The sequence below is a fragment of the Nilaparvata lugens genome, chromosome 13 (genome assembly GCF_014356525.2).
Source record: "Nilaparvata lugens isolate BPH chromosome 13, ASM1435652v1, whole genome shotgun sequence".
In the NCBI taxonomy this organism is placed as follows: Eukaryota; Metazoa; Arthropoda; class Insecta; order Hemiptera; family Delphacidae; genus Nilaparvata; species Nilaparvata lugens.
The window spans coordinates 1,788,709-1,801,723 of NC_052516.1; the positions used below are offsets into that span (position 1 = coordinate 1,788,709).

At 34.9% G+C, this 13,015-nt stretch overlaps 2 protein-coding genes across 3 annotated transcripts in view; one reads left to right on the forward strand and one right to left on the reverse strand.

Annotated features, from left to right (window-relative positions):
• LOC111058731 (matrix metalloproteinase-14) overlaps nt 1-1,156 on the reverse strand; it is a 34,512-nt gene extending 33,356 nt beyond the window's left edge. Inside the window, 1 exon segment of the mRNA XM_039439557.1 lies at nt 157-1,156. Coding sequence (XP_039295491.1) covers nt 157-243 — 87 coding nt within the window. The 5' untranslated portion in view covers nt 244-1,156.
• Nucleotides 1,157-7,787: 6,631 nt separating this feature from the next.
• Nucleotides 7,788-13,015, forward strand: part of LOC111060622 — a 30,178-nt gene continuing 24,950 nt past the window's right edge. Inside the window, exons 1-2 of one of the 2 annotated variants that reach the window (XM_039439556.1) lie at nt 7,788-7,866; nt 11,502-12,499. In XM_039439556.1, the coding sequence (XP_039295490.1) occupies nt 11,514-12,499 (986 nt within the window). In that variant the 5' untranslated portion in view covers nt 7,788-7,866; nt 11,502-11,513. Of the gene's footprint in view, nt 7,933-11,501; nt 12,500-13,015 lie in introns of both variants that reach the window. The other variant, XM_039439555.1, reaches the window with a different exon arrangement.

Genomic DNA, 13,015 nt, shown 5'->3' on the forward strand with positions numbered 1-13,015 from the left:
AATCAAATGCCACGAGACCAATAAGAAAATGCTTCCTATGGGAAGAAGCTTTCTCTGATTAGTTCTCATGACATTTGATCACAGGTTAAAATCTAACAGGCTTTTCTGCAACTGACACTTATAATTTAATAAGATATTAATGCAATAATAACTCACCATAGCATCTGTTTCACTCAATGGATCTGCATCCTCCGATTTCACACTTACAACTAATAATACGTTAATAATCAAGAACAGCTTCATTAATAGGAATTGATAATTGGGAGAATTATTCCTCCTCAACTTTGAAGGTATAAGGGAGCTCCTTGAACTTAACATGTTCAAGTAAGTACTCAAGTATTAAAGTTCACTTTTATTGTAAAATCTTGTAGAGTCCTGAGTTGAAGATCCTAATTACAAGTTCACTTTTAGATATAAATCTCTTGGGAGTTTTTTTAAGGGGTTTTCAAAATTATGCAAACCGACCACCAATCTTGTGGAGTCTCAAGTTGAATGATCCAAATTGAAAGTTCACTTTTTGGAGATTGTGGAATTCTCAAAAACCAAGATACCTAATTCACTTCAAATATGGCTCTATTTATGAGAGAAATTGGTTCAAACTCACATGAATCGACTCGTATATGTGAGGTTTCTTCTTGTCAAGGGAAGAATCAAAAACTCAAATCAATTCATCTTAGAGGTTTGAGCTAAAAAATCAAAGTTGATATTCTTGTGAGGAAGTTTCACGGTTAAATTTTTTATAGGAGTTAGTGTGTATATAGTGGGAAAAAGACTGTCTTATTTTGATACTCCCAGAATTATGGTGAATACCTCGTTTATCAGTCACTATCAAAAACTTAAAGACCACTCAAAAGTTATGAAAATATAGTAACTGGACTTCTCTATTACTATATTCTTCTCTCTATACTAAACTGTGAAGTTCTTCAAAGTTTATGAAAAAATATAACTGGAGTCTCCTGTTCCGTACAATATTCACTGGGGAATAAAATTCATAATATGAATGAAATATTGGAGAAAAAATTGAAGGTTTTGACTATTTCGAATCGTAGACAAATGTGGTAAAACTATACTGTAGATCTGTGTAGAATCCTAGACTATTGACCCACTGGACCAACAGAACTCACACTGTGGAGACTTTCTGTGATACTGAACTATGATAGATAGTTGAAACTAATTAATATAGGCAATAATCAATGATGAATGATAACAATATTTTCCTGTTGGGTGAATGCCAAATAATAAAAATGACCCCAAAAATTGTGAGCATCTACAAGGTATGATAATCTCTCAGAGATAATGAATGAACCCGGCGTTTTATTGAAGGTTGATTTTCATTTTCCCTATACGTTTTTTCTGATTGTATTGTATTGTTGTCGTCACTCAACTAACGTTATTGTTGTCTAGGTTATTTTTTCATCTACTTCCTCCTCCTCTTCTTCTTCTTCTTCTTCTCGCTTCTAGCAACTTGTTATCGTTATCTGTTGTTCTATTTATCCTGTTCTCTCAAAAAGTTGAAACAGATGATATCAATTGCTACAAATTTCGAAGGAATGAGCTTACTTGTTAATTGAGAAAAGATTGCTAACATGTTTCAAAGAAATACTTCTTATACCAAAAACTAGCCGTGAGGCTCACTTCGCTCGCCATATCCGTCTAACCAGGGGGCTCCGCCCTCTGGACCCCAGACTTGATCGTACAAAAATGAGATCAGCGGGCTCGTTTCGCTCGCCTGAATTTTTCATTTGAGCATGCTTCATTCAATCAGAAAGTCAAAGTACTTTCTCGCTCGATTCAATCACCGATTAATTTCAATTATTTAGTGCAATTTGAACCTTTTCTGTCTATACTTGATGAAATAACTGGGAAAACTTAAAATCCGCTAATTTTGGGCGTATCTTTGGCGTTATTTCAAATTCCTTCTAATACAACTTTATAACACCCTAGCTTAGCTCCTGTACTGAATTTGAACAATTTCTGTTCATTTGTTCAAAAAAACGCTGGAAAACGCTAATTTTGGGCGTATTTTCGACGTTATTGCAAATTCCTTCTAACACAACATTATTACACCCTAGATGAGCTTCTGTACTAAATTTGAACATTTTCTGTTCATTTGTTCTCGATAAAGCTGAGAAAACGCTGAAAAACGCTGGAAAAACGCAGATTTTAGTTGTAAATTTAGAAATTTTCCCAAATTCGTTCTTAGTGCGCCTTGAAAGGGCCAACTGAACATACTTACCAAATTTGAACGTTTTTGGTCCGGTAGAGTTTTAGTTCTGCGAGTGAGTGAGTCAGGCAGTGAGTGAGTGCCATTTCGCTTTTATATATTATAGATATCGTATCGTAATCGAAGAGTATTCAAAGCTGTATACAGTATACTTAGAAAGAGATAGTGAATTGAAAATAATCGAATAATCGAAAAGTATTCAAAGCTGTAAACAATATAATTACAATCAGATAGTGAATATACTTTTATGTTGGATTTGCTATTTTTTATCCACTAGTACCACTTGAACCACATAATACAAATATTGCAGTTAATGCTATATAATAATACAGTTTTATTATAGAAGTTTTCTCTGAGTTAAACGTTGTAGCAGAGAAAACTTCTATAATAAAACTATATTACAATAAAACTGCTATATTTGTATTCTGTGCTTGTAGCTTAATTCCCAAGAATGAAGGAATTTTTCGAAACACCAGATAAGATTTCCATTAGGCTTTCCCAGACACTGATGACCCCAGATACCAACAGAATATCAGTTTCCCTTTCAGACTTTTCACTTTCCTTGCTTTACTACCATAGGTAAGGGAAGTATTGCTTTCCCAAAAAATTAACGTACCCTAATTTCAAGTTTTCCATACGTTTTAAGGTTCCCTGAGTCCAAAAATGATTTTTCGGTGTTTGTCTGTGAGTGTGTATGTCTGTGATCACGATAGCTCCATTCCTAATCAACCGATTCACTTGAAATTTTAAACTTTAGGCCCTTATACCATGAGGATCCGACAATAAGAAATTTAATTAAAAATGGCATAAAATGACTCAAAAACCATGTTTTCACGATTTTCTTCAAATTTGTACAGCTATCTATAAACCCTATCAACAGACATGAGTCTCATTTCTGGGAAAATTGCAGGAGCTTCGTAATATTCTTGAGAAAAGTGAATTTTGTTAAATTTCTATCACGATTTCAACAAAAAAGACTTGACCGATATTTTTCAAATTCATACCCTGTATAGTTATTTATCAGCTCTATCTACTGGCATGAGTCTCCTTACTGGGAAACTAATGGGGGTCCACCCTTTCCTTGAGAAATGGACTTTGTAGCGTTCTTCTCGTGTAGGTAGGTAGAGCAGTTTATTCAAAAGAGCACATAGTCAAAATATTTTACCTGTAGAACAGCTGTTTGACGACTTTCAAAAAATCATCAAATTTCACAATATTTACACAAAGGAAAATGTATTCTGAAAACGATATTTACAATAGTATGATATAATATGTAGCCGCCAATCGTCATTAAGTTATTCCCCTACATTATTCTCGTTTACGAATGAGGCTTACAGTTAAATGAGCAAGGAAAGCTGTGTTGTAAAGCTGCGTTTACACCGGAGTTAATAACACAAGTTTTTAAAATTTTTGTTATCAACTGATGTTAATTACAAAAGTTAATAACATCATGTTAAGTTGCGTTTACACCGGAGTTGATAACATGAGTTATTAATAAAAAGTTGTCAACTTAACTGAATCGACAAAAAATTATCTTGAAGAAAGTTGATAACTCGTGTTTTCAACAGAAAATTCCTTGTTATTAACAAGATTTATGTGATCCATCGAGAGTCGGTAACTTTTGTTGGCCGAACCAAGTGAGGTTTAAGATTCAAGTCGACGGTTTGGCATTTCTCTTAATGTTTAAATGTTTATATGTTTATATGTTTATATGTTGCGCATTTACGGCGAAACGCAGTAATAGATTCATATGAAATTTGACAGGTATGTTCCTTTTTTAATTGCCAGTTGACGTATATACAAGGCTTTTGGAAATTTTGCATTTCGAGGATAATATAGAAAGAAAAAGGAACTTCCTTCATACGCCAATATTGCAGTAAAAATTAGACTATAGAATTATTCATCATAAATCAGCTGACAAGTGATTACACAGATGTGTGGAGAAGCCAGTCTATTACTGTATTTCCATAAGGTCTGTAGTTTCAATCAGGTACTTGTGGATGAGAATACTGCGTGAGGTCTACTGTTCAAAGAGCTACTAGTTAATAACAGGTTAATATCTTCCCCGCAACCCCCTCGCCAAGCATCCCTACCCTACAACTACAGCTGTTCCCTAATAACTACAGCTGCAGACAAAACACGTGACAAAGTTATTAACTTCTGTTGATAACAAAACTAGCGGCCGAAAAAAATGTTAACTTATGTTGAAAACTTTCGCTTTAAACTCTGGTGTAAACACATTATAATTTATTTACATTAGATCAGATGAAGATCATTTTTAATGATCACACACATGTTTCAATAATTCAAATTTGCACACAATTTTTTGCTTTTTATTCCGGCTGTTATAATCATATGAATAGTATCGTTAAATGACTGACTAGTCTCCACTTCTGAACGACTTAACCAGGGAACCCACTATGCCGTCACCGTCAGGCACCGTCCAGCACCGACCGTCACCGTCAGGCACCGTCCAGCACCGACCGTCACCGTCAGTCGCCGCCTTCACCGTCATTTTTCCGGCGATAACCCACTTGCCCGTCTGGTTAGCTCCGTCAGAAACCGGAGCTAACCAGAAGAAATGCATCAGTTGCGATGGAGAGTTCATCAGACGAGGAGGAATTGCTAGTAATAGCCGCAGCAAGTGCTGAAGAAGAAGAGATACAGAAACGGAGGAAGCATAGGTACTGGGTGCACGAAATCTTCAAAAGAAGAAAGGAATATGGTGAATTCCATCATTTTGTTTGACGACTTGAAAAAAGACGATGTTAAGTTATTATCTGGCACAGGAAGAATTGATCAAAGTCGATAAATGGTTAAGAGAAAATTTGCTTACAGTAAATGCAACAAAAACGAAATTTTTAGCCTTTTCTCTGACAGAACGGACGAGACCACCGGATTCTTCAATTATCCTGCATCACTGTGGAAGCACCAACAACCCGTGTGATTGCCCTTCAATTCAACAAGTCAATGAAATAAAATATTTAGGAACAATAGTGGACAACAAATTCAAATGGGACAAGCACATTAATCTATCAATTACCCGGATCAGGAAGCTTCTCTACAAATTCTATCAAGCCGTAAAATCCTCAACTATGAGACATTAAAAACTGTTTATTTTTCTTTAGTGCAATCAATTTTAAGATACGTCATAATTATCTAGGGAGCTACGAATTTTACACATGTTGAACCTCTCTATAAACTTCAAAAACGAATACTAAAAATAATAGGCTTCAAGGAGAATCAATTCCCCACGAACATTCTTTTCAAGGACAGTAAAGTACTGAGTGTAAGACAACTCTACATCCAGGCTATCATCACGCGAATGAGGAGAAACAACGAACACATAAGACTGGCAGATCATAACCATCAAACAAGGCAGAGAAACACGTATTCAATAGTACCAAGGATGAACACTACATTTGGGCAAAGAAACTACACATATTTGGGACCAAAAATTTATAATTCAATACCAAGTTAAATTAGGGAAGAATTCAATAGACACAGGTTCAAGAAAAGTTTATTTTCCTGGTTGGTTGATATTGGAGTGGAAAATTGTGAAAATTTAGTTAGACTGTAAATATTGAAACTATTTATTCTTCATTCCACTCTTCTGTTTTTCATTTTTCTAAAAATAACCTTTCTTATTATTATCCTTAATAGAACATTAATATTTATTTACTAATTCCATAATTTTGTTTGTTTGTATTATACATTTTTACTAATTTTATTATAAAAAACTTTAATCCCATATCAGTGAATGAAGTTTGTAAATAGTAATTATTACACGCAATAAGCAACTAATTACTTATACCCCAACACATATGATATATAGTAGGGTGTATATTTATTCATTGAAATTATCATTTATTCATTGTTGAAACACCGCTGATTTATGTAGTTATATTACAATACTATATTATCAATATTCTAATGTTGCATTCAATCTTCATTGTAATCAATAAGTTTTCATAATATGTGAAATTTGTTGCATAATTGGCTGTTGTACTGTAATTTATTGTAGATTCGTGTATGAACCAGAATGTATTGTAACTTACTTGAATAAATAAATTTGAATTTGAATTTGAATTTGAATTGAAAGTTAGAATATGAATGGAAATAAGGAAACAATAGTAAAAACACTATTTTTAGCAATTTCGCAAGATTTAATTGTCAGACAAATAAGAAGATATTAGTACAAGTGGATTGTCAAACCAACGATAGTTTTGGCTGTTATGTGTATTTTACTTTACTGATAGTTGAATGTCGACTGGAAGAATGATAAAAAATCTGGTGTGGCGCACTCACACAACTTTCCTTGCCGTTATGGAAATTGATCACCTGACGCTAGTGTTCCCGCACATCTCAAGTCTACTATTCAAAGATTTGAGCCAGCTGGTGACAGGGCAATAACGCTGGAGACACACATGAGGTCTGCTATCTCTTCATAGTGACTGATTCAATAGAATCAACAATAATTTGCAATTGAATAATCACATTTTCTCGAATTTAAAGCTTATTTTCAATTTTAGGTGAAAATGTTACTGAACATTGAATGTAGAGATTTTCATGCTCAATCTACTCCACTTGATTATTTTGTTTAAATTGTATCTGAAGGCTGATATTTGGGAATCTAAAATCGAACTTTGCATTGATGGGGCGGAGCTCCTGAAATTTGACGGTCGGTGCCGGACGGTGGCTGACGGTGAAGGCATAGTGGGTTCCCTGCTTTACACTCTTTACAGCTTCTAAATCACGCGTGCAGGAAGTTGATGGACTAAAACTCTATTCTCCAACTTTTAGTTAGAGAATAAATCCCAGATCTACAGGCTTACTGCAGCCAAGGTTACAACAGAAAATAAAATTGTCTGGGGCTACGCGTAACCCCTGTTGTCTTTCTAGGGCTATTTGTGTTTTTCATTATGGAAAAATACAACTTCACACACAACACAACCGAAAAACTCGAGAAACTGAAAAACACATGACTCTATTTCTCAAGTCTCTCAAGCTTGACTCAAGTCTCGCCCCAGTAATGAAAAAGAAAAACCTCACTCATTGTTCACCCCTTCAAGACAGCTCAAAATCAAAGTCTCTCCAAGATTGTCAATCACTAATTCTCTGGAATAATAACACCTCATTTTCCCACCCTAATAACACAAATTACACCACGATTTCATACCAGGGTACAGGACAATCAAAGCAAAATAATTATGACTTCCAAGTCCTGGATTTAGTCAGTAATTGCTACTTTCCCAGAAAAAGCTTGAGATTGACAGTCGACTCTAGATTTCCTCGATAATTATTGCTTCTCCGAATAAATCTTTGAGATGATTGACTAGAATAATTTATGTTTTTCTCAAAGATTGGAGCTTTCTGTAATAACAGAGAGGGTTTGATTCATTTGATGACAATAATAAGGCAGAAATAATCATAGGGTGTAAGTTTTAATTGTAGTGTCTATTGCAAATAATTCTGACAGAGATTGATGTTTCATCTTTGTTGAAAACAAAGTGGTTTCGAGGGTGGATTCTAGTTATATGTCTGAGGAGTGATGCTTCTTCGATTCATTGTTAGTTTTGTTCCTGAAAGGGAAAGTGTTCTTGTTCAATCTCGCAAATAACTGGTCCATCACGAGTGGGAAAGTAAGGACATAAATCTGGTAGTAGTGGAAAGTCAACTTTCAGTTTGTTTTGATTTGATTTTAGAATGTGAGTTCAAAGTTATTGAGAGTTGGAATTGCACAGTAACATTATTGAAAACACAGATACAAATTATTAACTGAAAAAATATCATAAGACAATAATTTTTATTAGTTTTTCCATTGTAGAAAAATACCACAACGCCAAAATATCACGCAAACACAACTCTATTAAAGTTCCATTATTGTTATTTAGAACTATATTAGAGAAGAATAGTAGACATTTATATACTGTGAAGTTATCCAGGACTTCAGGCCGGTTTCCGAACTCGGTATTAGACTGCTGGAGTCAGAAAATTGGCTTTCGGAAAGGGGCGTGGTCGTAGTCCACGTTTAAATTAAATTTCGACAAACTAGAAAATTGAACACAAAATAAAGATTTTGATCAAATTCATACGTAAAATAGTCATTGATAAGCTCGATCAACTGTGACAAGTCCATATATGTACAAATTTTAAGAGCTCTGCCCCATCTTAGCAAAGTTTGATTTTAGATTCTCAATTTATTATCAGGCTTCAGATAAAATTCAAAGTGGAAAAGATTGAGCATGGAAATCTCTTTAATTAATGTCCGGTAACATTTTCACCTAAAATTGAAAATAAGTTTGAAATTTGAGAAAATGTGATTATGCAATTGCAAACTGTTGATTATATAAAATCATTCACTGTGAAGAGATAGCAGACCTAGTGTGTCTCCATAGTTATTTTTCTGTCACCAGCTGGCTCAGATCTTTGAATAGTAGACTTGGGATGCGTGGGTACACTAGCGTCAGGTGATAAATTTTCATAAGGGCAAGGAAAGTTGTATGAGTTTCAGATCTGTACACCAGATTTTTATTTAGAGCCGTTTTTGAGAACATCGCGAAAAACCCTGTTTTTTGACAACATTTTTGCCATTTTAGCCGCCATCTTGAATTGCATTTGACCGAAATTGTTCGTGTCGGACCCTTATAGAGTAAGGATCTTAAGTTCCAAATTTCAAGTCATTCCGTTGATTGGGTGATGAGATATCGTGTGCACAGACACACATACACACACATACACATACAGACCAATACCCAAAAACCAGTTTTTTGGACTTAGGGGACCTTGAGACGTATAGAAATTTAGAAATTGGGGTACCTTAATTTTTTTCGGGAAGCAATACTTTCCTTACCTATGGTAATAGGGCAAGGAAAGTAATAAAGAGAAAATAGTGTAAAGTTTCAGCTTTTTTCAGTTATATAGGAATGTTTCATTTTGTCAAGGAGTAACGTTTCCAACTATGGAAACGAGAAAATAAAGATTATCATGGAAACTACGACTACACCCCCTTTTGGAAAGTCAATTTTCTGACTCCAGCTGTTTAAAGTCAGGAACTCAGCTAGATCCCGAGCTCGGAAGCCGGCCCGAAGAATCCTATATCTCATATATTTTTACATATTGATCCAATGAGCCTAGAATACAAGGTACATTGTCTCGATTCTAAATCTTTTGAGTGAGGGTGATGCCCACATGACCTCCAGCTTTGTGCGTAGGATAATGTGACTGATGATGATGAAATGATTACTTGAAACTCTCTTTCTCGTTCTCTCTTTTTCTCCCCCTTCCTACTTTTGGTAGACAGTTAGTGGGAAGGATATTTTGAATATTCTTTCCGAAGAATGGACATTGATATGCCCAAAGCTCCGCCAATTTATGTAGATGCATAACAATATTATCTATAGTTATCACAAATTGCTTTTTTCATATACAGTTCAATAATAATTTTCTTAGATTATGTAAATTCATCTTTAATTTTGCTGTATAGTAAACTATTGTATATAAGTGTATAAGCCAGTATATATTGTTGTAATCTACATGAATAAAGTACTCAATCAATTCCTCCTTTCCTCTCTTAGATTAGGGGATAGAGGAAAGGAAATAAATCTTTCTTTAAAATGTAATGATTAATTTGAACAAGTCTTGTGAGTTTTAATAAGCTATACGTAATCAGTAATCCGATTAAAGTGGATAATTGATAAATTATCAATTCTGAGATTTGAGTCGTGAATGAGTTTTCCTCATGCTAAATATATTGTTGTGCATAATGATAAAATGCATGTCTACTGTTCTAGTGACAACAAATATTTTATGTTCACTACGTTCGCAAGAGATTGATTGATTGATTGCCTTTATTAAGGGCGAAGTTAGGACTCCAGGTCCTCTCTGCCACACAACCCTTCTGAGATGTTTAATCAAAGAATCATTATCACATTGAATTTGTGTACTTGTTGACTGGAATGTATATTAGGAAAGATTTTAGTGCTCTCTTTTTCTTGTGCTAGGTAACATCATAGAGAAACAATAGCATAAATAGATATCCCATGGTTTATGTCGCAACTTTTACTGTTATCTCAAGCCGATAGTCCACGTAGTTCTTTCCCGTGAAGCTTTATAGTCTTTCATATTGTGCCGTTCATACACTCTTACCCGGTCAAAACAGTAGAAATCGACAATAATCGACAGTAATCGGCTTGAGATAAGAGTAAAAGTTGCGACATAAACGCCCTATACCATGGGATATCTACTTACGCTATTATTTCTCTATGGTAACATGACATACTTATTACATAGTTAATACTGTCTTATCATCGTATCACAGTCTGAGGCCCGGTTGCACGAAAGCCAGTTAAATTTCAATCATTATTAAATTCCACGAGAACCAATCAGAAAAGGTTTTTCTGATGATAAGATGGCTTTTCTGATTGGTTGTCGTGGCAATTAATCGAGATTAAAAGTTAGCAGACTATTGTACAACCAGGTATTAGTAATTTATTGGTTATTCTGCATTGTGTATTGGTTGGATTTGATGTCATTTCAAGCCGGTTAAATTTTTAAAGAGATATATTGAACTAAAGTTAAGGGCCGGTCTCCGAGCTCGGGATTTAGTCAAGTTCCAGACTTTAAACAGCTGTAATCAGAAAATTGGCTTTCCGAAACGGGGCGTAGTCATAGTTTTTATGATAATCTTTATTTTCTCACTTCTATGATTGAAAACGTTTTTCCTTGACGAAATGAAGCATTCCTTAATAATTCAAAATAGCTGAAAATTTACACTATTTTGTCTTTATTTTAATTTGTGTTCAATTTTCCAGTTTTTAAAAATTTAATTCAAAAGTTTTTTCGTTCTACGACCACGCCCCGTTTCGGAAAGCCAATTTTCTGACTACAGCTGTTTAAAGTATAGAACTTAGCTAAATCCCGATCTCGGAAACCAGCCCTCAATGTTAGAGAGAGTTAGTTTTATTTAAACCAGGAACACCAACTAATAAAATCATGAAAAAATTATACTCATAAGGAGATAAATAAATGAGCCATGATTTATTCTTAATCTTTACACTTCTTTAATCTCGACACTTTTTGTCGGTTGCACGTACGTCGGTTAAATTTTAATCGTGATTAATTCCACGAGAACCAATCAAAGAAGCCATCTTTTCAAAAAAAACCTCCTCTGATTGGTTCTCGTGAAATTATTGATTAATCACGGTTAAAATTCAACCGGCTTTTGTGCAACTGGGCCAAAGTGTAAGTTTCACAAAGAGTCTCTTCTTCCTTACAGATTGTATTGATAATGGAGATCATAGAACATGTGAGATCTTTCACAAACTTCTTGGGAGGCACAAGAAACAGCCTTGGACCTAGACTTTTCATACTACTGAATTTGGTGATACAGGTCGATCAGCTGTTTTCAATGTACATCAACTGGGACATATTTGTAAAGCGACTATTGGCAATCAAAGAGTTTAATTCAGCACTTTTTGCCATTTTCGTTTGCTCATCACTGGACGATATTTCTTCCTTGTGCAATATGGCTGAAAAGCTGCTGAAAAAAGAAAAGTTTTTTCAGAAAAACGGTGAAAGCTCGAATATAACCTCAGGAAAAACCATGCATCAGAAGTGGGACATAACCTCAAAATCTACGAACAACATGGAGGATTGCCGCCAAAATTTGAACATGACCTCAAACCGGTTAATGGCAAACTTTCATCAGAGAACAGACCAAACCTCAAAATATGTTACAGATTCTTGTCCAAACTTGGAGAAACCCTCAAAATATACATCAAGCATGGAAGAGGTGGATCAGAAGTCTGACATAACCTCAAAATGTTTAGAAAACATGGTAAACATTGACCGCAGATTGAAAACAATTCTGGTTTCTCTCATTTTGTTTTCCTCAGGGCTACCAATTGTTTTTGCCTGTCTGATTACACTCTTGAGAGACCGTAGCAAAATCAACATAGAAAAGATGCCTTTCATCATCTACATGCACTACCCAGAAGGATATAAAACTCTTGAAATCTATTTTATGAGTCTGTTTTTGCAGCTAGTTTGGTATGCCACCATGTTGTCCTATGTTTACTGTGCTAGTGTAGCATTTGCTTTGGCTTCAATCAGTCTCTGTACTCAGATGAAACTGATTTGTCTGTCACTGTTTGAAGTTGGCAGCAGTGGAAGTTCCATTTTGAAATCGGAGACAGTTGGCAGGACTGGCTGTGATGATAGCATTGAGATGTCGCACTTGAAACAAATTATAAGAGACCATCAGGAGGTTTTCAAGTAAGTTGTTTTGAACTATTTTTTCCAATATGCAATCGGATATGTTGATGGATGGCACGTTAACAGTCGGTTCCGGCTGAAGTATGACAGTCGCAAGGCCCATTGATATATAAGGCTCAAATGATATATTCAGACGAGGTGGGACCTCTGGGCAAGAGACTCCTCGTCAACAAAAAGCCATATGAATCTACTCTAATATCTACCTGTATTATAATATTCCAACATCAGTACAAATTCAAGAATATAAATAGGCTACTGATTCAAAATGACCATCATTTTGTCATATGGCATCAATATTTCGATGATAATTGCATAGTTTGCTAACATTGTTATGTCGTATTACAACAGCCACAAAAAAAAAAGCTGCGTTTACACCAAAGTTATTAATAAAATGTTAAAACTTAATACTTTAATATCGGGGCACCGAGCTTCGCTCGTGATTTTTATTTATTGATAAACAGAACACGATCCTCAAAAATGATCGTGTTTATATTTTACAGCTGGCTATACGTCAGC